General features: G+C 38.6%; 1 protein-coding gene across 1 annotated transcript; it reads left to right on the top strand.

The window, feature by feature from the left end:
* Positions 1 to 2,071: 2,071 nt before the first annotated feature.
* Positions 2,072 to 8,187, top strand: LOC309709434 (uncharacterized protein). Its single transcript, XM_082538055.1, has 9 exons — positions 2,072 to 2,230; positions 2,442 to 2,747; positions 2,822 to 3,055; positions 3,149 to 3,253; positions 3,362 to 3,574; positions 3,673 to 4,014; positions 6,483 to 6,816; positions 6,908 to 6,965; positions 7,079 to 8,187. Exons 1-9 carry the CDS (start codon positions 2,107 to 2,109, stop codon positions 7,310 to 7,312), a joined length of 1,950 nt encoding a protein of 649 aa, XP_082394181.1. The 5' UTR covers positions 2,072 to 2,106; the 3' UTR covers positions 7,313 to 8,187.
* The last annotated feature ends 2,835 nt before the right edge of the window (positions 8,188 to 11,022 follow it).

Raw genomic sequence — 11,022 nt, forward strand, 5'->3', positions numbered from 1 at the left:
CTAACAGTATTTATGAACTTGATTTTTCATTTCACAACAACATATATATGTAAGTAATGACTAAAGATCCCATTAATTACTTTTTAGAGTGTACAGAAGAGTGCAGTCCTAGGAACAGCAATGGAAACACTGCATAGAACCATATACATATGCAATATACATGAAGTATTAAAGTTGTTATTTCTATTTTACTGTAAAACACACTGAAGGAACTGACTTCTTGAAAATACAGCATGATTTGTTAAATATTACCTGTAAAAATTCTAATTATTAGCATTTGTTCAAGAAGTGGAGCTGATAATCTGATTAGAGACAAGAAAAACTATCCAAAATCAAGGCAAAAAGGCCGAAACCTGAGCTTTTGACTTATAGGGATTATTTGTATACATGTTGAATTTATTATTTAAATCTTGGGCATCCACCACTGTAACAGTATACAAATGATAGAAAATAAATACAAGTAAAATTGGTTCCTTTTAAGCTTGATTATTTACACTATAACTACTGATCCAATATTTTTTACATACTCATTTAAAATGTACTGAAAACTTGCAACATAAGATAATGAAATAACTGCAGATATTTGCACCTCACTTATCTTGTACTGTGAACTTGACAAGAAGTAGCAGAGAACAATTCAAAATGTTGCTGAGATGAAGAGCTAATGGTGTCCTCTGGTGGACATGTCCTAAACTGCTAAGCAACTTCAAGAAGTCCCCCAAAATTATCTAGTTTCATCTTGAAGGTGACACAGGAACAAGTACAGTACTTATTTTTCATTAAAGAATATATGATAGTCCATCCGTCCATCTTGTTCTGCTTATCCGAGGCCAGGTCCCCGGGGGACAGCAGCCTAAGCAGACAAGCCCAGACCTCCCTCTCCCCAGCCACCTCCTCCAGCTTGTCCGGGGAAACACCAAGGTGTTCTCAGGCAACCCAAGAGATATAATCTCTCCAGTTTGTCCTGGCATGTCCCCGGGGCCTCCTCCCGGTGGGAGATGCCCAGAACACATCACCCAGGAGGCGCCCAGGTGGCATCCTTGTCAGATGCCCAAACCACCTCAACTGGCTCCACTATGTATGATAGTGTTTCATTTCATTTTGTTGAATTCCATTTATCCTTTCTGGGTGCGGCTAAAAAAGATTAAAGCCTTCCACAAGTTTTGACTGTTGAGCCACACTCAGCAGTGACATTAAAGAAACAGGAATAACCAAGTCTGCAGTAAGTGACAAGTTCAACCACTACAGTGAAGCAACAATAATAAATTAAGGTTAACTCTTCAAAGCCAGAATACAATTCAATCAGACAACTCAAACACTGGTTCCATATGGATATGCATACAAGCATACAAGAAGGCAAGAGACAAAGAGGAAGAAAGTCAGTTTTAGTGTCAAAGCTGTACAAAGTGTGAAACCAGTTCCTTCTTACAAGAAAAGAAAAAAAAGGTGTTTGTCACCCTCACCCATCAGTCTGCAGAGAAAGAGTGTTTAGTTTGACTAATGCATTTCTTTTTGTCTTTTGGTTGAAAGTTTTACTGTCAGCTTTACACAAAAACCAGGATCTGTACTGTAAAAGGAAACGTTCATGGAAATGGAAAATACAATTCAATCTGAGAGCTCAAACACTCGTTAAGGATATTTTAAATAACGTGTTTCCCATATCACATTGTTTAATATTTTGAAAAAGAAAAGATAAAAATGGCAATAGAATTATGTCTACATCACTCCAGCTGTGTGTTTACATTTTAAACTGTTATACTCAAACATGCTCAGCAGTTTAACACCTCCACAACTTCCTGTTGAACAACTTCAATATATTTAATAAACGGAAGATTTAACACATTCAAATCACAACTGCATGCATCAAGTAAATAAAACAAAAGAATCATTATATAGGAAATCAATTGATGCAAATTAAAATATCACTCGTGCTAACAAAGCATAAAATGAATGCAAAAGATTTAAAGAAAGAGGAAGCAAGTTTACTTTTAGTTTCAAAGATGCACGACATGTGAAACCAAAGAACATGAGTAGCAGACAGCAGCCACCCCCCCTTCCCCCCTCCTCACCCTTCGCTCAGACAAAGAGTGCTGTTTAGTTTGACCGATGACTTACTTTGTCTTCATGGTTCAAGCTTTTACTGTCAGCTTTATGCTCAAAGTCTGGACTAAAACAATGGGGTTGAGAGATGCTGGTCGTCTGCTTGTGGGTCTCATCTTTTACATTTCAGGTATCTGAAATTATTTATGAGTTCTTATGTAAAAATCATTAGTTAATATTAACTTAAGTCAAAAGTTTAAAAAAAGTTGAGAAATTTTTTAACAGATGAGAAATTTTAGATTAGATTAGTTCCTAATTTAAAGTACTGAAAATTATTAAGTGATTACTAACAAAGACATATTAATAAGATAAAAACATTTATTAACTCCCTTTTGTTAAAGGTGTTAATGGAAGAGAAACCAGGACCTGTGCTTTCAAAGGTTCATCAGTGGATCTGCACTGCTCACATCAACATCTGACTTCAAACAGAAAATGGTTCACTATAGACTGGGATGGTTACAAGTTTGTTCAGAGTGAGCTCTCTGTGGATGGACAACGTGTAACGTACAACATGTCTGAAGAGAAAAACCCAACTTTAACCATCAATGATCTAAGAGAGAGTGATGCAAACGCTTACTGCTGTATGAATACTACAGACAGACCACAACTCTGTTGGCTAAACAGAATTACTCTTCAAGTTGTTGCAGGTACAGTGACTTTTACTCATTAATAACTTTCCAAATGACATCCTTGTATAAGTTGTTCTCCATCATCCTCTCAGAGCTGCAGGTAAAGGTGATTCCTGCCACAGAGGGACAGACAGTAACACTGATGTGCAGCAGCAGCTGTCCTCTGACTGAAAAGCCTGCAGCCTACATCTGGTACAAGAACAGAGAGTTTCTCTATGAGGACTGGTCTCCCTGGTACCAAGAGCTGCTCAGCAGTGAGGAAGCAGCCACATACTCCTGTGCTGTCAAAGGCTACGAGCATCTCAGAGCCCCTGAAGTTTCTGTGGGTGAGTCATGACTGTTGTTGCTACAGACTCTCCAGCTAAACCCTGTGAAAATGACCTCAGTACAAATATTTAACATCATGTCTTTTTGTTCAGATTCCATCACACAGACATGCTTCAGTCTCTCTTATGCTTATGGAAACATTTGTTCTTATAAACAGAAATTAGTGGATAAGCCGTGCTCCATCACCTACCCCAGAGGTGAAGTTTATATCATATTTGTTGCAACAATACATGTATATGTCTTAAATAAGATGTATGATTATATCAAATATAGTGACAAGCAGTGTGTTTATCCTTTTTCAACAGAGGTTCATGTTCAAAGAGCTTCTTCCATCTCAGAGTTTGTCACACTGACCTGTAACACCAGCTGTAACCTGACTGATGATCAAACTGTTTTCATGTGGTATCACAACAAACAAAACTATTATGAGAATCAAGATTATTCAACTCAAAAATCTTCAACAGGCACATTCTCTTGTACAGTTAAAGCTCACAAACATCTCCAATCTAAGGAAGTTTGTAAGTGTTAAACATATTTTATTTTATATATAATAATGAACTCAAGCGCTGAAACACAGACCAATCAAACAACTTTAAATCTTCCATCTATATTTCAGGTGTTCAGGATAAAAACTGCTGGAGAGTGAATTATGTCAGCAGGAGAATCTGTGCTCTGGAAGGATCTTCAGTCAACATCACAAGTGAATACTCACATCCTGATAACATGAAGCCAGAGTTCAAATGTTGGAGTAAAAAATGGAGAAAAGATAAAGTGGAAGTTGAAGAGCTGATTGAGGCTGCAGGTCATGTGAAGTATCAGGACAACATGAAGAACCAACACATCCTGACCATCAACAACCTGAAGAAGAATGACTCAGGAGGATACACGTTCAGATTCAAGAGAGATCATGAAAGATGGACACAGTCTGATCTGCCTGGAGTCTTTTTGATTGTCACAGGTAAATCTAAACTCCTCACTCAGCAGACTTTACTTATTAATGTCTGAACAGGAGCAGAGGTGGAAGAAATATTCAGAGCCTTCTTTGTTCTTTAATAATGTTAAAATATTCCCTTACAATGAAAAAGTTTGCTTTTAATTAAAATCATGTGCATTTTATGAAACATAACTTTAGTTAAAATATCAAAAGTAAAAGTTGGCTTCTATTGTAGATAATCATAATAGTTTTAATATTATATACAGTCGGGTCCAAAGGTGTTCAGACAAACTGCCCTTCACCACAGTTTCAACAGGTGGCATACCTGCTGCTTCAGAGCTATTTCTATTTATTGAATTACTGTTTTGATACTACAGGTTCTGTTTATAAAAGAAAATAATACTCATCAATAATACTCATATTATTTCATCAATATTTTTGCTCTCGATTGCTGTTAAATATAAAAAAAAACACCTCTGCTTTCAAGAAGAAAATAAAACAGTTTTCAGCTCTGACTCACAGCAGTATAAAGTTAAGGAAAGTTTCTTCGTGGTTCAGAGGTCACTCAGCAGAGGATGGTTTAAAGATGTGCATGAAATGGAGTGTTACAATTCACCAATAAAATTTTGATGAATGTTAACTTTTTTTTAAAGAAGGAAAAGACATTTAGTATTTTCATTTAAGTAGTTTTTTAATTATTAAAAATAAAAGCTAAAGCTACGCCCCCTTCTAGCGTTGATTGACTGTGTGTAAACCTTACCTGACACAAACTCTTATCCATCATCCATCCATCTATGCATCCATCCAGCCACCTCCTCCAGCTTGTCCAGGGGAACACCAAGGCGTTCCCAGGCCAGCTAAGAGATGTAATCTCTTCAGCGTGTCCTGGGTCCGCTCCAGGGCCTCCTCCCGGTGGGACAACTGGCTCCTTTCGATGTGAAGGAGCAGTGGCTGTACTCTGAGACCCTCCCGGATGACTGAACTTCTCACCCTATCTCTAAGGGAGAGGCCAGCCACCCTTCAGAGGAAGCTCATTTCTGGATCTCAATCTTTTGGTCACTACTCACAGCTGCTGACCATAGGTGAGGGTAGGGACGTAGTTTTAATAGTAAATTGAGAGCTTCGCTAAGCTCTCTCAGCTCTCTCTTTACCACAACAGACTGGTGCAGGGTCTGCATCACTGCAGCCACAGCACCAATCTGTCTGTTGATCTCCTGCTCTCTTCTCCTGTCACTCGTTAACAATACCCTCAGAGCCAGGTGGCGGCTAGGAGCCTCCTACAAAATTAAAAAGGTGATAACACATCCAGAGTTTGAGTCCTGTGAGTAAAAAACAAAGCTGACTGAGACAAAAACAGCTGAAAACTTGTGATTATTAGATTAAATACAGCAACTTTTTCTCTATATGTTTTACTTTATAAAGCGAATTATTGTTTATTACGATCAAAGCCAGCAGCTGTCTCTAACAGTCTCAATTTGCAATGTTTGTGTGGGGATTTCTCCAAAACATGTGTTATTCACCATCATTGACAGTCTGGTTTAATAAGTATTTTTGTTTAGAATTGTGCTTGTCTGCATCCTTGTTTCACAAAACAGCATTATCAATTTGTGGCGATAGTCAATTTGGCCAGCAGATGTCACTGTGGAGATGGGTCTCAGATTGAAATAAAATTAGAAGCAGAGCACAGCTTGAGTAAACTAACTGAAACACAGACACTGACTAGCTGACAGGAAATACACAACTGGGCAAAACAATGCACAGGTCAAATAAGTCAGCCCAATGACAATGGAAGCAAAACTGAACACTACACACAGGACAAAAAACTATCAAAATAAATCAGGAGACTAACACTGACTGAAACACAAACTAGACAGGGCAAATTAAACACAAAGTTACAACTGACTAAACATGGGAAACATAGGAAACATAAAAGAAACACAGACGAGGCAAAGAGAACATAGGAGGGCAGGAAAAACTTGAGAATATCTAACAAAGAAATCTTGAATACAACACAAGATTGACGACTGAACATAAGCAAATGTAATGTTTAAATTAAAACTAGAACGAAGTCAGACAGAAAATTTACTGAGTCCAAAACAGAAAACACTGAGTATAAAACCAAAGATCATGACATAAAGACCCAAAGCACAATGCAAGTTTCAGTTACTGAAGACAAAAGTCAAGGCGGAGACCCACAAAAAAAGAAGCAACTGGACAGGCAGGATGCAACGGTAGGATAAACCTTAAAGTAAATATTAACTCAGGCTGTCATACATTGTACATGGAGTGGAGTTTAAAAAAGCAACTATTCCCTCGTAAATGTCATAAAAGTACAGAACTTAAGTCAATGTTAGATTTTATCAGTGCATGGGGGATTAAAGAGTCTGCTTTTTGGCTTAACTCACTCAGATTCAGTCTCTAGCACATGTTGCAATTGTGTAATGTTTCATCTTAACATATAACATCTGTCATTATTAATGTTCCTGTTTCAGAGCTGAGAGTGAAGATGAGTCCTTCTGCAGTGGTGACAGAGGGTCAGAGAGTCACACTGACCTGCAGCACCAGCTGTCCTCTGACTGACAACACAAACTACATTTGGTACTTGAACAGTCGACCTCTGACCCCGAGAGAGAACCAGAACAAACATCTGATCCTAGACCCAGTCAGCAGGGAGGATGCAGGAAGCTACTCCTGTGCTGTGAAAACCAACAAAGATATCAGCTCTGCTCCAAAGACTCTCACTGTCCAAAGTATCACAGGAAGGACACGAGGAGTTTCTGTAATAGTTCTGGTTTCAATAGTTCTCTTTTTCTTCTTTTTGATTAGGTAAGCAACAGTGTGTTTGATTCAAAGTGACAACATTTTATCTCTGGCATGAACTCACTTATTTTTTCTGTTTATTACTTTCAATAACCAGAAAAAAGAGGACTACGAGTCAGTCTTCCACAAACGAAACATCAAACAACATAGTGGAGGTAAAGATTACTGTGGAGTTGGAAAACACATTTTCATACTGAATGATCTTTCTTACAGAGTCAAAGGAGTCAAATCTTTAAGTGAATTATGATGTATCGCTTTTTGTTCTTAGCTAAATCCTGATCCTGCGTGTGAAGACGTCTTAGCTCAGCCACAGGTGGAGGATGAAGTCCTCTACAGCAAAGTCCACTTCTTCAAAAACCACACAGATCCTCTTTTTTCCACCATAGAGACACTTCAGCCAAGAGAAGAGCAGCATGCTGATTATGCTGCTGTGAAGTTTAGACATGAAACGAGCTCTGATGGAGAATCTGTTGTCATTTCAACAGAAACAGATGACACTTAAAGACCTGCAGACGTACACTGCGGCGAACAAGCCTTTTAACAAACCTCTGCACCTCTCATTTAAATTTTTGTGTGTTGTACTTGAATCTATATTTCACATTATTTATACATTTTTTTTCTGTATTCAACACAACTAGATTAGCCAGTTTGATTGGCTTCGTATGTTACTCGTGTTAATGTAATAATTCATGGTCATGTAAAAAAAAAAAAAACAATCATAGTAAAAGTTAATCTGCCTTTTGTCTCCCTCTTCTGACATTGAGAGCAATTACACACAATGAGAGGGTGTAAAAACAATATAGCTCCAAGAAAGAAGGGATACAACAGCTGTAATGTTTGCTGTGGGGATGCCCCTCGTGTGTATAGATGTGCTGTTATAGCAGAGGACACTGACATGTTTGCGAATCTCCCTGCATTATAGCCCGTGATATTGTCACAATGCAAAATTGCAGAATTCATTCAGAGCTATATATTAAACACATTTGTATAGTTTTACATTTGTTGATTTTAGATAGTCTAGTTTTGATGTGAAGCATTTTTACGATTTTAGATGTTTGAGTTCGTTCCTAGACAATTTTATAATATTATTCCAGACGGCATACTCCATCCGTCCATTTTAGTTTTGAGGAGGGGCTGGAGTCTATCCAAGCTGTTAGACAGCGTATTACCACCTAGCACTGCTTTTTGCCACTGGTACTGTACTGTACTGGCAAGTATGTACTCGCGTTCTCGGCGAGACCAGACTTGCCACTGAACACTGAAATAAACCAAACATTAACATTTAGAAGTGATCTAAGTTACTTATATATCATGTTTAACCTCAGTAGCGAAATCTCTATTAATAAAAATAGTGTGCATGTATGTCTTAATAAAAACAAGCAGGTGAGATGTTAGAACGCCTTTATTTTTATTTTAGTACAATAGACAGCTGCTGGGGTTTGTTTAACCTGACTAGCGAAAAGACTGCGTAGGGGTTGAAAATTATGTGCCAGGAGTCCGCGGTTCTCGCCGGCTCTAGTGATCCTCGACCTCACTGTCTGCTATGGAGCTGGCGGGTCACAGACGTCTCTGAAAACGTCAGAGCACGTTTGGAAATATATGATATCTTGATAAATCGAGCAGATATTTGAAGCTTACACAGCTACATTCTTGCTTGAAAATAACTTAAAAGTTTATTTTGTGACCCAGCAAGAGAAATATTTAAAAGTTTTCAGCCCTGCTCGTCTGCCATTGCCGCGTTTGAGTTTTGGATGAAATGCATTCTGGGATATTTAGCTGTACCAAGTAGAGATGGACCGATCCGATATTACGTATCGGTATCGGTCCGATACTGACCTAAATGACTGGATCGGATATCGGAGAAAAATAAAAAATGTAATCCGATCCATTAAATATCACGAAAGCACCTCACAAAACTTGCAACACGCCGTAACTCACCTCAGAACGTTAGCAGTCGGAGCAGTATGCATCACGTGATAGAGCGGCTGTGGCATGCGGGACCTGTCGGTGGTCTGGATAGCATTTGGAGCTTCGCTAGCAACCTGGCATTTCATCTCCGACAAAGTTATCCCCGAGAGAAGTAAAGCAAGTGTGTAAGTCCATCTCTGAATGTTTGTAAAGCATTCCCACGTTAAGCTTAACGAGCGACTGCCTCTCGCTCTCCGGCTGCTACTTCAATCGTGAAACTGCTTAAATGATCAGCTGATCGGCTTTTCTGTCGCGAGTCCGTCTTTGTTTTTGGCCCACTTTGCACCAGAAAGAGGAAACCAGCGGCTGAACAACAGCAGCACGTTTAAGCTTGATAAGCTGTTGTTAGAATTTATTTAATATTACTTTCTACACCAGGATCTTTTTCTACGTAGCTGACGCTGGTAACTGTGCAGGGGCGGATCTAGCAAAGTTTAGCCAGGGGGGCCGATAGGGCATTAACTGGGAAAAGGGGGCACAAAGACATACTTTTCTTTCTTATTCTCATTTAAAATGTCTAGCTTTTAATAAATAATTATCTGACACACAAAGTTTTAATTTGATGTAAAATGAATAGAAGTCAATTACTGTATATAGTGACTATTAAGTCTAATATATATACCCTAGTAAGCTATAGTACTTTTTCCTTTGGGAAGGTACCATCTGTGCAGTCTGCAATTTTGTTGAAGAAACATGTTGAATCTATTTAATATTTCTTGAAAAATAATTGATTTCTGTGCATTTTTTTTCACACTGCATCAAATTAAGGTTGATTACGTCGATTAAGCATCATGAGGTGGCGCGTGAGGGGTGGTTCCCTATTTTTTATTTATTTATTTTTGTTGTTGCTGGGAGTTGGAACCCTATTAGTTAGGTTGCTTAATATTTACGCTAAGTACTCTTTAAAATACCAGAATAGGGAGGATGGTGTAGGTCTAAGTTTATTAGATTGATCAGTATTGCTGAACTATGAAATATTTTTTTGTATACAGGTATAACAGAATAGCTTTAGTGTAGTTGTTGTTTTAAACTTGAGTATGAACTTGCAGACTTGCAAAATGCAGCAAGATATTTTAAAAAACAGTTTTGTTGATTAAAAAACACTATATCGGATTCATATCGGTATCGGCAGATATCCAAATTTATGATATCGGTATCGGTATCGGACATAAAAAAGTGGTATCGTGCCATCTCTAGTACCAAGTCCACACAAGTCACCACCGATGCATGCTCGATAAAACAGGCGGAGCGAGAAAACATCCGGGACTTTTTCGCGTTCTCGGCTTGATGCATACTTTGAATTGGAACAGTACTTGGTCTCCGACTGATGACGTATCACGAGTACACGAGAACGCAAGGATGCACAAGTACGCATATTGAGACAGGACTCAGTAGCCAGAAGAGAGCAAAATAAAAACCGATTTTGTTCACCTGAAAGACTAACGGAATTAAATAGCTGCACATTCTGTAGACTGACATTTCCAGATGTATTTTAAAATGACATCACATGTGAATATTCAACTGTAAGTGTTACTAAAGATATCTAATGAAATTTATATTTCGACAAGCAGATTGTCGTTTTGTTAAGAAACGTCTAATAGTCACATATTTCCAATAACGGAATTGAAACTTTGGGATATTAATCAGAATCAGAATCAGAATCAGAATACTTTATTGATCCCTGGGGGAAATTATTTTTTGTTACAGTGCTCCATTTTAAACCAACATTAAGACAAGACAGACAATACGCTAACTAAGAATAGTACAATATATACATACATACATAAGTCACTTATAAATAAATAGTTGGAAAAGAAACATGTGTAGCTGTAGCAGCAAACAGTGTGTTAAGTGGATGCGTTGTACAGGGAGATGGCCACAGGCAGGAATGATTTCCTGTGTCGTTCAGTGGTGCTTTTCGGTAATCTCAGTCTCTCACTGAACGAGCTCCTGTGACTGACCAACATGTCATGGAGTGGGTGGGAGGTGTTATCCAACATTGTCTTTATCTTGGACAGCATCCGCCTCTCCGACACCACCTTGAGGGAGTCCAGCTCCATCCCCACAACATTGCTGGCCTTACGGATCAGTTTATTAAGTCTGTTGGCATCTGCGACCCTCAGCCTGCTCCCCCAGCATGCAACAGCATAGAGGATCGCACTGGCCACAACAGACTCATAGAAAATCCTCAGCATTTTCTGACAGATGTTGAAGGACCTCAGTCGCCTCAAAAAATAGAGACGA

The sequence above is a fragment of the Aulonocara stuartgranti genome, assembly GCF_965226115.1.
Source record: "Aulonocara stuartgranti genome assembly, chromosome: 6".
In the NCBI taxonomy this organism is placed as follows: domain Eukaryota; kingdom Metazoa; phylum Chordata; class Actinopteri; order Cichliformes; family Cichlidae; genus Aulonocara; species Aulonocara stuartgranti.